Genomic DNA, 16,507 nt, shown 5'->3' on the forward strand with positions numbered 1-16,507 from the left:
CAAACTAAACTGAAAACAACGTTGAACAGAACACCATTTCAAACTTAAACGTGTCAAGCAACACCAACCCCGAATCCTCGCCTTTGCGTAACGATACAGCTAGCTCGCTTCGGGTAGCGCTCTGCTGCGAATGCAAATATTTCATACTCGTTACAGAGGGACACGTGTCATCACCATTTCAAAACACGTTAGCACATTTGAACCCTGTGATAATGATCGAGGGCTTAGGGAGAAGCCACCGCTGTGTTTGGCCCCACTGAACAGTGAGTAGTGTAGTTGTTGAAACCTATTTCGGTCGCAGAGAAGCATAGCTCTTAAGAATCTAGTTGAACCAATGAGATTGATGTTAGGTATTCAGTTCCCATGCAGTGGGGACAGCGATTTGAAAGGACGAACAAGTTCGGAGAGTTTCTACACACTCTTATCTTCTTTACATTTTCTTCTTGCTTCCCTTGTTTTTTGTTTTTGATTTTTTTTTTTAACAAATGAGATTATCTACACTAAAAGAGAGAGAATGAAATTAATTTTATAATGAACTAGTAATAATGTAATTTAAATTTATGGAACTTTAACGAAAAGCACCCGGTACTGTTCACTTTAACGAAAAACCACATTTTTACACTAAAAAGTCAATCATAGTATTATTCACTTTACCCTTTATTTTGTCCTTATCATTAAAACTCAAAGTTTTCAAGCCATTTTCATTAGTTTTCTATCTTTTTAGAGAAAAAAACAACATTTGTTTTGGGCAAGCTCGATTTTGGAGAAAATATAAGTTTTTTTAATAATACTTGCATTTATTGGGAATGCTTTTGTGATTAACATATATTTCCAGTATAAACTCTATAATTGTAACCGTTTAATTTTTTAATTTTCATTTAAAGATCATTTTTACAAAAATACTATTCGAATTACATATTATTTAGTCATCTATATGTGACAAATAAATGAACGATTCATCATGAATCTATTACTTGGTACTCACACAATCGATTTATTTCATATATTTAAATAATTAAACGATCTCTAAATTGAATAATATTTTTATGGAAACAATCTCCAAATAAAAATAAAAAAATTACACAATTTTGACCATAAAACTTGTACGAAAAACATACGTTAATAGGGGCATGTTTTTTGGTAAGTGAGCTTTCCTATATCCAGGGGAAGAATATAGGACAACAATTTTAAAAGCTCGTATTTTACTTGGCTTCAAAAGGAAGAAGAAGCGTTTAAGCAACCGCGCTATCTTTGTCTCTCTCCCTCGCTAGATTTTGGCCGAATCTCCTAATAGTTGGAGAAGACAGAGCATATATGGCGTCGCAACTCTAATGACACTTCTCTGCTCACTTTGAAGGTAACCCGAAATTTAAAAAAAATATGAAAATTGTTGTTCTTTACGATTTCTCTTTACCCAGGAAAGCTAATTTTGCTTGATCTTTTAGTTAGCTGTTTTGGGGTGTTAATTTTTGTTAAGGATTGGTAAATTAATTATTTTTCCTGTGCTATTATTCAGTTAAATGCTCTTTTGTTTGAAATTGTAATATAGGGATTTTATGTTCTCCAATTTCTTGTAGTTTCACAAGATATATATCATGATTTATTGCTTTTTTTTCCTAATTTTGCAAAGTATTTGTAACTTACTAGTTTTTGTTTTCTGTATTTTTCTTATGTGGAATAGAGGGTAAAGTTCAGCCGTTTCTGAATCGTTGATTTGGTTGATGTTTGCAGAATACATTTTCTGGTTATGGAAATACTCTCATACAGTTCTGCACCATGCTGTGATGCTGTAAGTTTAAGGGCAAAATTAGTCGATAAAAGCTCAAATTTACATCGCTCCGGGTTCCCAGATTTTAGGAGAAAAAGAGTTTATGGTGTTCGATTTGATTCCAGAAGTAGGTTGTTGAAGTGTCATAGTTTAGATCAGTCTTTCTTGAAGCAGCTAAATCGCCAGGGAGGTTTTAGGTTACCCAACACCAGTGAAAACTTCAAGCATGTTGGTCCGATTTTATCTAGTGGAAGCTCGGATGGCTATGTAATTGGCACGGCTGAGGATGCAAATGTTTCAGAAACGGGGGAATCCGTTACTAAGGTTTTGATTCCTGGTCTACCTGACGAACCCAAAGGCGAATTTGGTGCCCCAATAAGTAGTTGCTTTTGGGAATGGAAGCCCAAATTCAATGTGCATTATGAGAAAGCCGGATGCGATAACTTGGGATCCCCTCCAGTATTGTTTCTTCCTGGTTTTGGGGTTGGCTCTTTTCACTATGAGAAGCAACTGAAAGATTTGGGGCGTGATTTTAGAGTATGGGCAATTGATTTTCTTGGGCAGGGTAGGTCATTGCCATTTGAAGACCCTGCCCCTCGTATTAACGAAGAAGGTATGTCCGACAGGCAAGATACAGCGTGGGGTTTTGGAGAAAAAACCGAACCATGGGCAAGCGAGCTTGTCTACTCTATTGATTTATGGCAGGATCAAGTTCGTTACTTCATAGAAGAGGTACACTATAGCATTAAAGCTATTTCCTTGTTCCATTATTTGATGGATACAAAGAATCATATTTATAGGTTCTTTTTAGTAGATAATAACGATATTGTAGCTCATGGATCTTCTGTTTGTTAAAGTTTGGGAAGCATTTTTGATAACTTGGTCTATTTCCTTTCTTCTCTGTCCATTAGTGTTCATGCTAATTTGAGCATTTTACATGGTTCATTTGCTTGAGTTTGCTATGACTTAATACTTTTTTACCAGGGAAATATCATCTAATTTTAGTTTTTTCTTTATGAGAAGTAGCTCTCTTCATCACTTCCTTGACTGTCTATTCATGAGCAATATAAATGCAACCATTTTTCTTGCAGGTAATTGGTGAACCAGTCTATATTGCGGGGAACTCGCTAGGAGGATTTGTTGCTTTGTATTTTGCCGCATGTAACCCTCATTTGGTGAAAGGCGTTACATTGCTGAATGCAACTCCTTTCTGGGGATTTCTACCTAATCCTATAAGATCTCCAAGACTAGCAAAAATATTCCCATCAGCAGGATCATTTCCGTTACCTGCCAGTGTGAGAAAGCTCACAGAAATACTGTAAGTTCTTATAGCTGGCATAATTCTTTAAGATATGTTTTACAATTCAGTTTGTAATTTAGTATGTTTTAGATCAGTAAATGATAGGCTGTAAAACATCTTTGACATAGGAGCTTTGCATATGGATGCTGCAATTTATCTTTCCATATTTACCGGCAATCGAGTTAAAACTGTTTGAGTTTGCTTCATTGGTTTCAGTTGGCAAAAAATTAGTGATCCTCAGAGTATAGCGGAGGTACTCAAACAAGTTTATGCAGATCATTCAACAAACGTTGACAAAGTATTTTCCCGTATACTTGAGACATCAGAGCATCCAGCCGCTGCTGCATCATTGGCCTCAATTATGCTTGCTCCTCAAGGAAAATTATCCTTTAAGGAGGCTTTGTCCAGGTAGACAATACAAAGGGTCATAACGTATATGCATGAAGACAATTTTGTATGTGCTTTTGTTTTTCTGGTCCAAGTTAAGTGAGAAGCACCAGTACATTTTTTCTGTAGATGTCAAATGAACAACACACCGATTTGTCTTATGTATGGAAAAGAAGATCCATGGGTGAAACCTATTTGGGGCCTTCAGGTGAAGCAACAAGTGCCTGAAGCTCCATATTACGAGATCAGTCCAGCTGGTCACTGCCCTCACGATGAAGTTCCTGAGGTAAGCAGCATTTCACTAATCAGCACAGAACTATCCTTTTACGCGTGTTGAATATTTGCTATTGCAGGAATAGTTGGCATATATTATCGCTGTTATCTATGCTTTAATTTGGGTACACATTAAAAGTTTGTGTATTTTAGGTCAGTAAAGTAGGAAAGTAAATCTTGTGTATTTTTTGTGATTTTGTGTAAAAGTTTCTTACACAGCAAGAGTAACTCTTGTTAATTATTTGTAAATTTTTCTTGTACTGCAATCATGAAAATAGATATATAGATATTTCATTCATCTAAGTTGAGAGATTCAGCAAAGTCGATTGGTGTGATTTTTTGAAGAAGAGAATGCATGTATAAACCAAGTTCACTATCAGCTTTCCGTTGGAGCACTTTCGATTGGATTTTTGGATATCCTGTTTGATGAGTCCTATCTTGTTTTTTCGTTCTTAGAAGACTAATTGTCATTGTAATGCAGGTTGTGAATTACTTATTACGCGGGTGGATCAAAAACCTAGAGACTCGGGGTTTAGTTGCATTGCCTTTGATTGATGTCCCAGAAGGTACGCAGAACAACATTGCCAGGGACCTGGAATTTGTGAGAGATGGATCGAAAAAGTCAGTAAATGTTCGGTTCTTTGCATCCAAGTTCTCACTTTGGGACATGATCAGTTCTTATATCAGACCCCTCTTTCGGAAGTTATAGCTCAAATCATAAAGTAGCATCAGATTCAAAGAAAAATCATGAACATGAAACGAATAGAATGTAGACGCTGAAATGTATCTTATATATACGACGTATATAAAGTTGTTATATGTTTTATTTCTGTCATTGTAGTCACTTTGTCTCGCTGAATATTTACTTATAGCAAGAGTGACAAATCTACTCACTCCATCCAACTACTTTTCATGCTTCCCACCCTTTACAGAGCATCTGGGTAAAACTAGCTTCCTAAAACTGATTTGTAATGAACAAAAATTCTCTCCAGCGCACGCGGGGTGAGGGCATGGGTTGCGCCCATATGACCCTGGCCCAACGACCTCCTCTTTGGCCCGCTCCAATGACCCTGGCCCTACAATAGCCCCTGAGCCACCTGCAGACTAATTGTTAAAAGCAAAATGGTTGCCATAAACAATTAAATCGCTATAAGATTTGCTATTTTTCCGATGTGAGAGAGTTGAATCCGAAACCATTCGAAGAATCAACCGTTAGATCTAATCTTGTTTAACGGTTAGATACAGCATAAAAACTCGTATCAATGGTCAAGATTCTAAAAAACGTTAGGCACAGGCGGCGGGCAAAGGCCTAGCGCTTAAGCTAATTTATGTAAATTTATTGTATATCTTGTAAATAAATGCCTACTTACACTTTAAAAATATTTATTAAAAAAAACTAAAAAACTATACTTGTGTGGATAATAAAAGAATGATAAATCCATCCAACAAGTTCAATATTAAAAACAGTAAGCATATAATCATAATGAGAAGTATTCTTGAATAATTGACTAAATTTTTCTTGTTCATGATCCTTCTATTGGATTTGACATAAACTAAATTATTTAACCTTATTATATATAAACAGCCGTTTAACTCCAGACTGATTTTTCAAAACAATTTGCACTAAATCGCAACGGGCCTGCACCGCCTAGTGCCTAGAGGGCCACTTAGGCCGATTTTTAGAAGACTGCCACCTACCAAATCTAAACCATAGCATCAACGGTATTTTCAGGTGTATGCATATTTAAATGGAACAGTTCAAAACATGCAAACTTTTAGGCCGATCGAGCAGAGAATTGAGCTGTTCACCTGAAATTATGCGACGGCTCTCGAGCACATTCCCTTCCGTCAAGTTCCGGAACCCTAACCCTAACCCCCCAAAATTATCATCACCCTCCTCGCTATCCCTGTCGATCAAATCAGAAGCATCCTCGAGCTCTCCGTCCAAATCAAAATCAAAACCAAAATCTTGGTCTGTGTATCTCATTCTTTCCACCAATTCCCCAATCAAAACCTACGTCGGCGTCACCACCGATTTCTCTCGCCGGTACGTTTGATTTCGTTTCAAGTTTTATCCTTTTCATCTAATATGATGCATTTATGAATAAATTCTTATCTGGGTCTTTCAAAGAATCAAATTTGATCCTTTTCCTTAGCTGTTTGATAAATTTGTGAACAAATTATTTTCTGGGTCTTTCAAATCTATGCTTTGCCGTAGAGATTGATTAAATTTGTGCACACATTCTTATCCGTGTCTATATCATTCTGGGATAATTTGGTAGTTCTTTAGTAAAATGCGAAAGAATTGGTGGGCTCTGTGCTCACTGCACGGCTCCATGATACTTAGGTTAGTTCTGATTCTAGCTAGCCCCTGAGTTTCAGAAAGGAGTATACTTTTTGTATCTTAGATTCCTGTAATATTTCTTTTCGGCTTTTGAAATAATTAAGGGAATGAAACAATGATTAGTGTTATGCACATACATTGGATTCGATTAAAAATTATGAAGAAACCGCCAGTTTGTAAGGAACGAATAGTATGCAAGGTGAATTGTTCGTGATCACTTTAGGTTTTGTGGGTGGGGAGCATAGATGTTGAAATATTTTCTCCCTGTGGTGGATTTGCCTTCTTTGCTAGCTACATAGTTGTTGTAGGAATTTAGAGGAACTTTGTTTTAGCTTTCAGTTTCTTGTTTTGCCGCTGGAGTTAAGAGCAACTTTGTTATAGCTTTTTGCGTATTTACTTATGCTGTACTTGGTGATGGTGTCCCTCTAATTATTCTCCTGAAAATAAATGCTTATGTGCCCGCTTGTGTAAGTTTATCTTACATTGCTAGTCCCAATCCCGGATAAAGGAGGAGGGGGAGTGCGTCAGGTAGTCGACAGCCGGCACTCCTATCTTACGTCAAATCCTTGGAATGCTATCATACCAGCTCACATGCACCGGATCCCATCCGAACTCCGAAGTTAAATGAGTTTGGGCGAGAGTAGTACTAGGATGGGTGACCTCCTAGGAAGTCCTCGTGTTGCATCCCCCCACAGCCGACCCCACCTGGTGGGAAAAGGCTTTGTTGTGTTGTTGTGTTTATGTGTTCTTATGATCTGGTTATTTTTTTGCGGACTCAGTGATTTCTGGTTATCTTTTGGTCAAGCAGTAACTATAGTCTATTGTTATATAACTCTTATGCAGTTTGAAACAACATAATGGCGAGCTCAAAGGTGGTGCAAAAGCATCTAGTGCTGGAAGACCATGGATTTGTGCATGCCTAGTACATGGTTTTAAGGGCCAAAGTGAAGGTATTTTATTTGGAATTGGAAAACAAAGATTGTGTTTTAACATAGTTAATCCTTTTCATTCAGTCAATTTTTGGTCAATTTATGGGCTCAGTTTGTATTGCTTCAGCTGTTAAAGTGTTGCTGCCTACAATGGCACCCATTATTTTGAAGTGCCAATATAATTTTAAATTCGTCCACCACAGGGATGATTGATCAGGAGCTCCTTCCATGATGTGTATTTGGATGTGAAAAAATGTCTAGTTAGCTGTTAACTTAAGGGGATACGTTAGGATCGGGAGCTCCTTTAATGGATGAATTTTCAAAGAGTTTTCCAAGAACTAGAGTGGGAGGGATGAGCATTTTGTCGCCCAGTTTTTATGTGGTGGGATTAGCTCTAGTGTGGAGTCTTTTTATGTAGCTCTAAGGGGTTTCGTCCACTTATGATTAGTGACTCATTTTCCATGCAAATTTTGTATAAGATCCTAATGAAACTTAATATCATATTTTATGATTTACTAAACTGTACGCAAAAGGAATGGTTAATCAGATTTAGCTTTTTTCTGATGATCTTTTTATGTAAGCTAAGCTTCACATCTTGAACGCAAACAGACCAAGTAACTCTTTGTTTTCTGTTGTAGCTTGCGAGTTCGAATCAAAATGGAAAACTTTATCAAGGCGTTTGCCTCGGAAAAGAAAGAAACACGACGAGGAGGAGCGAGCAAATGATTTGTCACTTCCATTGCTACAACACAGGCAAGCAGCTCTGGATAGAGTTAAAGGTATACTTGATTGCACCCACTTAGAAATCGACTGGAAACTGGACCCTTTGTGATTTATAAGTCGCGTGGTCTACGTTTCATAACAATTTTTCATTGTAAATGTATAATGTTTAAGTAACAAAAAATGTTGTAAAACTCAGGAAGATGAGTCATATTTATATAGGATAACAATTGCTAGTCGAGAATGGTTGTCTACTTGTACGATAACACTGTATCATGAGATTGGTCAGTCCCATGGATGGACGAATGTCTTAATGTATGTTCTTTCTCTCAAGGAACGAAATAATGAATGAGAAAGGAAGGGACATTTGTTTTATGTTTGCTTTTGTTATTGTCATCTCATGGAACACACCGAATACAACGTCGTCGGTTCATACTCGCATTTTTCAAACAGAGTATATTGTGAGTAAAAATGTTACGTTCTTCTCATGGTGCAAGAAAATTGTAATTATTCATCGTACGATCTCAATACAACAGAGTTAGTCATTAAACTTGTGTTATAATACTTTCTATTTCAAACTTGAATTAAAATCGAACAGTTGATAACCATAATTTTCTTTAACTTATGTTTAATTTTCTTGAAGATAATCAGAATACATTCTTCAAGAACGCGGCAAACTCACCGTGTTCTTGAATCATTCTAACGTCAGCCTTGCACCGAATAAACTGCGGAAAGAACAGCCAATAGGAGGTCACCACAATAAACCCAAAGGTCAACGGCACGGAGATCACCCTCGGCAACCGGCACCTGCCCTTCAACGCCTTCTTCAAAACGATCTCAACCGGCAAGCACACTCCGTGCAAAACGAAGAACCACGTGACCTCCCACGTGGGCCTCACCCGCCCCATGCAGTAGTACATGTGCTCGTGCATGAGCCCCGACACCAGGAAGCTTCCGAGGACAGCCGGCAGAGGGGCCCACAAACGGCCAATGACGCCTGCAGAGTAGTCGCAGGTGGGTTCGTACACGGCGGAGCGCAGGATGCTGTGGGCCACGAGGTTCCATCTACGACCCCAGAAGTCTTGAAGCGACGAGGAGAAGTATGGGTCGTTGAAGTGTGGCTTGAGGTCCAAACCCGACAGAGATCGAGTCAATATTGTCACAAAGGCCAGTAAATTTTCCAGAGTAAGGTAAATGTACAAGTAATGAAGGACCAATACGAGATTTTGGTGGAAGTGCTCACTATACTTAAGGACACCAATTAGAATGACAAAAAGTATACCCTTTATTACTTGATTTAGGGGCAATTTTCGGGCGTTTTGGGGAGATGGGTTGGTTTCAATTTTAGAATTTTGGGATTTTTGAGGTGGGTTTTCTCTGTTTTGACGATTTGGATTGGATTTTGAGGGAGATGGGTAGGTTTCAATTTTAGGGTTTTGAGATTTTGGAGGTGGGTTTTGTGTCATTTGGCCATTTGGGTGGGATTTTGAGGGAGATGGGTAGGTTTCAAATTTGGGGTTTGGGGATTTTGGCGGTGGGTTTTCTTGGAACTCAATTGGAAGGCAACCGATGGCCAAGAAACGTCCAATGGAAATTGGTGGATGTGAAGCCAAAGGGCCTTTGCCAAAAGCGAAGAGTAGGAGCTTGAAGCTGCCGAGCCAAGAAATGAAAAAGGCAGTGCCACCTACAAGATGCATGGAGGAGAAGTTGAGAGGAAGATAAAGGAAGAGGAAGACAACTGGGAGGACACAGAAAAGTCTGGTTGTTCCTTTTGGGACTAATTTCCCAATTGAATGGCTGTAGAAGAAACATGCGAACACTGAAGACCATACCTTAATGAAGTTGTAGAATTCACCTTCCATTAATTGTTTTATGATCTTGCTTTCTGCTTTGTTGTTTATATCCTTGATGTTCAACTGTTGATAATCGATGAGGGACAAATTAGAATCTCATAAAAACAAACACAACATACCCACAATACCTCCAAAGACACTCATCTTAACAGAACGAACAGAAATTGCCCAACTCAGTTGGACATTCCCTTAAACCACTCCAACATAAACAATCATGCTTTTAGCACAACACAAACCGTACGGGGCACTAAAATCTGGGCACAAAAATTGAAATTTGAAGCAGATCCAGATATCTTCCGGCCTCTAAAAGAAAGAGAACCGTAAATGTCAATCTCAACGTTTCAGACTCACTAAATTCTAGTGTTTCTTCAGCTTTTCTAACAATGTGGTAGTTTCTGTGTGCTGTATGTGAGCTGAGAGAGAGAGAGAGAGAGAGCTGTGAGCTGCAAAAAACCTCATTAGTTATATCAAAGGGCATATAAGAAAACATGCCTTAGGAAGCAAGGTGCTAAACTTGTCTCTCATATACACATCCTTAGAGAGAGAGAGAGAGAGAGAGAGAGAGAGAGCTGTGAGCTACAAAAAAATCTCATTATTTATATCAAAGGGCATGTAAGAAAACATGCATTAGGAAGCAAAGTGCTAAACCCGTCTCTCATATACACATCCTTATTATTCTAATGAATTACCCAGCTACTACTCATCATCCAAGTTTCAACTCAAACTCTGCTGAATCATGTATGCCTTCACGCTGCAACCATAGGAACTGCAGGATCTCCTCGACTTCTTCAGCCTTTCCCAGCAAAATCACCAACTATGAGACAGAAAGAGAGACAACTTTAGTATTAGCTAGGAACACATAATTATTACAAAAGTCCAGCAGTGAGTAACATAACAACTTTGATCAGTAAAATCAAAAGGAAATAACGAACCTGAGCCTTCAACACAATCCGTCCATCTTCGCCATCCAGCTTCGAGACAACAGTAGAGGTGCTTATGCCTGTTCCCGTAGTATCCCCACAACATTAACCATTATGTTTATCAAAGTAGTACTGGAAATCAAACACAACACTTGTCAAATATCGACTTACTATTTTCAACCGTAACTCCATTGCTCTTGAGACTCTCAGCAATTGCGATCAAAGTGTGAATAGATATGTACCAAATAACTTGCAAAAGTTAGAACAAAATGCTGAAACTTGATGCAAACTAAAACCATGGCTGCTCTAATTAACACTAACAAATCAGTTGCCAATATTGTCAGTGACGGAAAAAAAATGCTAAAACACAATGTGAGTCGCAAAATATATGAAACCTAGATCAAATTTCTTGATAAAACCTAAGAATAACTCCAAAAATTACTGAGTTGTAAAAAAAAATTCAGAATCCCAGATCAAATTTTTGATAAACTTTAAAAACCCCAATTCGGATTAATATACCCATAATACCTCCAAAGACACTTAATTTTCATAATTCACGACAAAATAAAAAATATACATACATCAAATTTCGCTCTTAAATTCGAAGGAGGACAAAATTAAGATTAGAGTTTCACTGTTCTTACCCAAATTTGGCCAAATTCAAGCCTACCATCAGCAATTTCAGTTCGTACACCCTCAAATCACCATCACCCAGATAAATGTTAAACATGCAACAAGAAAACAAATCAATTCCCTAAAATTTCAAAATTGGGATGATCTGAATATGGACTAAAACCTAGAATACCTTACCTTGTGTAGAGAGGGTTTTAGAAAACGACGCCGTTGGAGGCCCAATGTAACAACCCGTCCCAGAATTTAGGTACCGTTTGGTACGTGGGACGGGATGAAACGGAGTGGGACGAGGCGTTCCATCCCACGTTTGGTGCGCCTAAAACGGGTGGAACGCGCTATTCCACGTGACGAATTTTGAGTGAATTTTCATTCCGCCTCACCCTTTGAAACGACTCGTTACACATCCGTGAAACACAAAATTATAACATCTCCGTCTCCTTCTTCTTCCTCCCTGTTTCCATCCGATGGCATCTTTGCTCCCTCTCTGTTCCGTCCCGTCCCGTCCCGTCCTGTCCGCATACCAAACGATTTACGAAACGGAAGAGCATTTTGGTAATTTCCCTTTGTTGGGCTAGATATTTTGAAATGGTTTGCTTTTGGTCTTATTTGGAGTGCCCAAGGAGGGCCCATCCTTTGGTTTTGTCCCTCGGCCCAAACCCCTCATCTCTCTCTTCCCTCACAGCCTTCTCTCTCTCTTCCTCACTTCTCACTTTCTCTCCTTCTCTCTAACACTCACCCCCGGACCCTATCTCCCTCTACAAGTTCTCCCTCTCTTCCCTAAGTGTCACTCATACAACCACACTACCCCAAACCAGCACCATTTGGACTTTGGACTTCGAAAACCCCATACCAAACGTCGAAAAAATCCACAGTTATGTTGCCACTATTCATTGTCTTCCCTGACGTGTGTCGTGGTTTCCCGACATTGAAATAGCACGGAGTAGCTTTTTCCCATTTTTCCGGCTAGCACTGCCACTTTCAAGGCATTTTCCGGTCAAATCACGGCGAGTTAGCCGTCGTGCAAGTTTTCGACGAGTTCTCCAGTTTTCCCGCAGACCAGTCATCTTTCAGGCCATTTTCCGGCCATCTTCGGCAACCATTGGGCTTCCAAATAGGTGCAATTGTTTATGGCATTTCCTTCTTCTCTAGTTTGCACAGCTCTTCGACGGCGAAGTATCTGTGAGTGGACCCCTTCCAAAATGCATATTTTACTATTAGAAATGCATACATGCATTTTTCAAACAATGTCGTCGGTTCATACTCGCATTTTTCAAACAATGGATTGTTTTATCAGCCATGAAAATGAAAATGCAGTGCCATGCCACCTCCAAGATGTATGGGGGGAAGTTCGGTTGTACCTCTTTTATGCTTTATTGTTTATGTCCTTAATGTTGATCTGTTGGTGATGGTGAACAAGGAGGAGAAAGCAGGAGATGGTAGACTGACGTGATCATGGACCAAAATCAAATACTACATAACTATGTTAATGGTTGATTAAGAGAGATACAATCTGTAAACTTAATGTTGGATAAAACTAAGACACTTTGTGAGCCAAGATCTTAAATTTCATGATTTTGGGGCATCGCATAGAATTCGGTCACATCCCTATTGTCATGTAGTGTCTGATGACTCCCTTGAAGATTATCAGAGTATCTTGTGAGTAAAAATATTGCGTCCTTCTCATGGTGCAAGAAAATTGTTATTGTTCACCGTAAATACAACAGAGTTAATCATTTAACTTTTGTTATAATACTTTATATTTCAAACTTCAATTAAAATCGAACAGTTGATAACCATAATTTTCTTGAACTATGAGGTTTAGGGGGGTGCACCAAAACAAACCTTTCATATATTATCGGAAACTTGGAATGACATTCTTCAAGAACGCGGCAAACTCACCGTACTCTTGAAGAGCCTTGCACCGAATAAACTGCGGAAAGAGCAGCCAATAGGAGGTCACCACCATAAACCCAAGGGTCAACGGCAAGGAGATCACCCTCGGAACCGGCACCTGCCCTTCAACGCTTTCTTCAAAACGATCTCAACCGGCAAGCACACTCCGTGCAAAACGAAGAACCACGTGACCTCCCACGTGGGCCTCACCCGCCCCATGCAGTAGTAGATGTGCTCGTGCATGAGCCCCGACACCAGAAAGCTTCCGAAGACAGCCGGCAGAGGGGCCCACTCGCGGCCAATGACGCCTGCAGAGTAATCGCGGGTGGGTTCGTACACGGCGGAGCGCAGGATGCTGTGGGCCACGAGGTTCCATCTACGGCCCCAGAAGTTTTGAAGCGACGTGGAGAAATATGGGTCGTTGAAGTGCGGCTTGAGGTCCAAACCCGACAGAGATCGAGTCAATATTGTTACAATGGCCAGTAAGTTTTCCAGAGTAAGGTAAATGTACAAGCAATGAAGGACCAATACGAGCTTTTGGTGGAAGTGCTCACTATACTTAAGGACACCAATTAGAATGACAAAAAGTATGCCCTTTATTACTTGATTTAGGGGCAATTTTTGGGCTTTTTGGGGAGATGGGTTGGTTTCAATTTTAGAATTTTGGGATTTTTGAGGTGGGTTTTCTCTGTTTTGACGATTTGGATTGGATTTTGAGGGAGATGGGTAGGTTTCAATTTTAGGGTTTTGAGATTTTGGAGGTGGGTTTTGTGTCATTTGGCCATTTGGGTGGGATTTTGAAGGAGATGGGTAGGTTTCAAATTTGGGATTTGGGGATTTTGGATGTGGGTTTTCTTGGAACTCAATTGAAAGGCAACCGATGGCCAAGAAACGTCCAATGGAGATTGGTGGATGTGAAGCCAAAGGGCCTTTGCCAAAAGCAAAAGGTAGGAGCTTGAAGGTGCCGAGCCAAGAAATGAAAAAGGCAGTGCCACCTTCAAGATGCATGGAGGAGAAGTTGAGAGGAAGATAAAGGAAGAGGAAGACAACTGGGAGGACACAGAAAAGTCTGGTTGTTCCTTTTGGGACTAATTTCCCAATTGAATGGCTGTAGAAGAAACATGCAAACACTGAAGACCATACCTGAATGAAGTTAAAGAATTCACCCTCCATTAATTGTTGTATGATCTTGCTTTCTGCTTTGTTGTTTATGTCCTTGATGTTCAACTGTTGATAATCGATGAGGAACAAACAGGAGATGGTAGTTATATAATTATTAAGTAATTGTATATTGGATTAAAGTCAGAATATCTTTAACTGTACACCATAGCTAGGGTGCCTAGTGTGGTCTCATCGTGCAGTATACGTGTTTGATTTGAATCTGGTGTGGCGCTACAGAAATTGGCTTTTTGACTTTGCGCCCTTTCTGAAGGAGCGTGAGATACATATTTTCCCCACGAGATTAGCACGTAATTTGGTGCAATATTAAAAGACCCCGACATGCCAAACACGAATATATACGTATTTCATATGTCTCGTACTTGCTCGTTTTAGGGGAGTGATTTCTATACAACTTTGTCATCTTCTGCCCGACTCCTCTTATTGTGGCATTTGATTATTCTTTTGGTATGGAGACGAGACGAGACGGGACGGGACGGAACAAGACGGGACGGAACGGAGAGGGAATAAAGATGTCCTCGGATAAAAACAAGGAAGAAGAAGAAGGACATGAAAAGGTTATAATTTTGTGTTCCACGGATGTAGAATGAGTCGTTTCAGAGGGGTGAGACGGAACAAAAATTCGCCCAAAATTAGTCTCGTAGAACAACGCGTTCCACCCGTTTTAGGCGCACCAAACGTGGGACGGAACGCCTTGTCCCACTCTGTTTCGTCCCGTCTCACGTACCAAACGGTACCTTATTTATTCAATCTTGTAATAGAAACAAGTCCAATAATGCTTAAAGCCTCAAATCAAAGCAAACACGGGTCACATGGCCACACGGGCTACGTTATGGGCCGTCTTTTGCAAGCCTAAACTCTCTTTACTACAATGGTGGAAATAAGTTGAGTTCTTGCATGAAAGCGTGGTTCGAATTTCGTCGGTGACTAATCTAACATCCAATCTAATAAAATTTATCGTTTGACAAAAAAAAAATCCTAAAAATTACAAGAACACCCTTGTAAGGTGATCTGGGTAGAGAATATTAATCTCATATTGACAAAAGTAGAGATCTTACATATGCTTATAAGTACTTAGATTACTCTCCATAATATCAATTGATTTTATGATAAAACATCAACTTTCTTCATGCATTAGAGCGAGTTGTCCTAAGCTTCACAGCTTAACGGCCACACATGTTGCACGTCACTTGATTTGTATTGTTCACGTGCTAGATTTGAAAATTCGTTGCACGGAAGAAAAGTGGCGGAGATAGATATCCATGCTAGGAGAGACCTTTAAGCTAATGAAAGAAATTAGAAAGAAAAAAAAATAGTACTATCATGGAATTTTAATCAAACAAGAGTGATGGAGCTTCAAAATTTGCATGAAAAAATTAGTATTGAGAGAAGTCATAGTAAATAGAACATGTGTTGATACCTTACGCAAGGTTGATAATAACATTATAACTAACTCAAAACTATTATTATGAGATTTTTCTTTTAATACTATTGAATCTTCCTCTCCAATATATATATACTTGTTTTAAAATTGGTTTAAAAGAAATCAGAATGTTTGCAGAAGGTAGTTTCCATTAGCAGGTGTCGACCCCAAGGACTTGGTGATACCTCCAAACTCTGCTCTACCAATACACCACATGCTCATCATTGCAAAAGTCAATAGGCAATTGATATAAGTTTGTTTTCAGGATAGGCTCTGAACTAGCATCATGTTAGATCCCACATCGTCCAGGGTTAAGGATTCTATATGCTTTATATGTACATGCTCACCTTCTTTAGCATGAGGTTTTTTGGGAGTTCAACTCTGAAGTTAAGCGAGATCACGCGAGGGCAATCCTAGGATGGATGACCCAATAGGAAATTCTCGTCTGAGATTTCAGAAACAAAACCATGAGGATGTGGTTGGGGTCTAAAACGGACAATATCGTGTTACGACGGAGGCGAGACCGATGTGTGACACTCTGCCACTATGTGAGAAAGCATGTTGGGAGTATTAATCATACATCATTAATGCTTTTTTAGAGTGAAAAAAAATTCACTACGTTAACCTCCTAGGCCTCCCACAGACATTCTAAAATCCTAAAAACATAAGTAATGTTTTTTATTTCATCACAATTCATTGGAAATATATTTTTCCTAAAATATTCAATTCAACTTGGTATTTTTTTCTTAAATATGGTATTTTATCTTAAGACAGATGCCCAATTTGGTATTTATAATATGAATTACCTGATAGGTTATCTTTCAAAAAATTGAAATAAAAAATGTTATTCTTTCAAAGACCAACAATCCAGTCTCACCCGACTGT

At 39.1% G+C, this 16,507-nt stretch overlaps 3 protein-coding genes, 1 non-coding gene and 1 pseudogene across 6 annotated transcripts; 3 read left to right on the top strand and 2 right to left on the bottom strand.

The window, feature by feature from the left end:
• The first annotated feature begins 1,181 nt into the window (after positions 1-1,181).
• Positions 1,182-4,558, top strand: LOC126598636 (pheophytinase, chloroplastic-like). Its single transcript, XM_050265003.1, has 6 exons — positions 1,182-1,357; positions 1,732-2,500; positions 2,860-3,086; positions 3,285-3,476; positions 3,585-3,741; positions 4,210-4,558. Exons 2-6 carry the CDS (start codon positions 1,748-1,750, stop codon positions 4,435-4,437), a joined length of 1,557 nt encoding a protein of 518 aa, XP_050120960.1. The 5' UTR covers positions 1,182-1,357; positions 1,732-1,747; the 3' UTR covers positions 4,438-4,558.
• An 804-nt stretch (positions 4,559-5,362) lies between these two features.
• LOC126598725 (structure-specific endonuclease subunit slx1) lies at positions 5,363-8,096 on the top strand. Its single transcript, XM_050265094.1, has 3 exons — positions 5,363-5,775; positions 6,916-7,022; positions 7,640-8,096. Exons 1-3 carry the CDS (start codon positions 5,477-5,479, stop codon positions 7,831-7,833), a joined length of 600 nt encoding a protein of 199 aa, XP_050121051.1. The 5' UTR covers positions 5,363-5,476; the 3' UTR covers positions 7,834-8,096.
• LOC126614106 (5S ribosomal RNA) lies at positions 6,642-6,760 on the top strand. The gene has a single exon (XR_007620275.1). It is a non-coding gene; the product is annotated as a 5S ribosomal RNA (ribosomal RNA).
• Positions 8,097-8,209: 113 nt separating the features above from the next.
• Positions 8,210-14,230, bottom strand: LOC126598671 (acyl-CoA--sterol O-acyltransferase 1-like). Of its 3 annotated transcripts, none has more exons than XM_050265042.1 (5): positions 10,666-11,849; positions 10,507-10,574; positions 9,926-10,388; positions 9,554-9,637; positions 8,210-8,842 (listed from the first exon to the last, which is right to left on the bottom strand). In XM_050265042.1, the coding sequence occupies exons 4-5, from the start codon at positions 9,581-9,583 to the stop codon at positions 8,369-8,371; spliced, it is 504 nt and encodes a 167-aa protein (XP_050120999.1). In that variant the 5' UTR covers positions 9,584-9,637; positions 9,926-10,388; positions 10,507-10,574; positions 10,666-11,849; the 3' UTR covers positions 8,210-8,368. The 3 variants fall into 3 exon arrangements, with proteins under 3 accessions (XP_050120999.1, XP_050120990.1, XP_050120995.1); XM_050265033.1 differs by having other exon boundaries at positions 8,210-9,637; positions 9,926-9,987; positions 10,223-10,388; positions 10,666-11,841; XM_050265038.1 differs by lacking the exons at positions 9,926-10,388; positions 10,507-10,574; positions 10,666-11,849 and adding an exon at positions 14,187-14,230 and having other exon boundaries at positions 8,210-9,405; positions 9,554-9,576.
• On the bottom strand, positions 12,584-14,249 carry LOC126598746 (acyl-CoA--sterol O-acyltransferase 1-like; annotated as a pseudogene).
• Positions 14,250-16,507: the final 2,258 nt, after the last annotated feature.

The sequence above is a fragment of the Malus sylvestris genome, chromosome 2 (genome assembly GCF_916048215.2).
Source record: "Malus sylvestris chromosome 2, drMalSylv7.2, whole genome shotgun sequence".
NCBI lineage: Eukaryota > Viridiplantae > Streptophyta > Magnoliopsida > Rosales > Rosaceae > Malus > Malus sylvestris.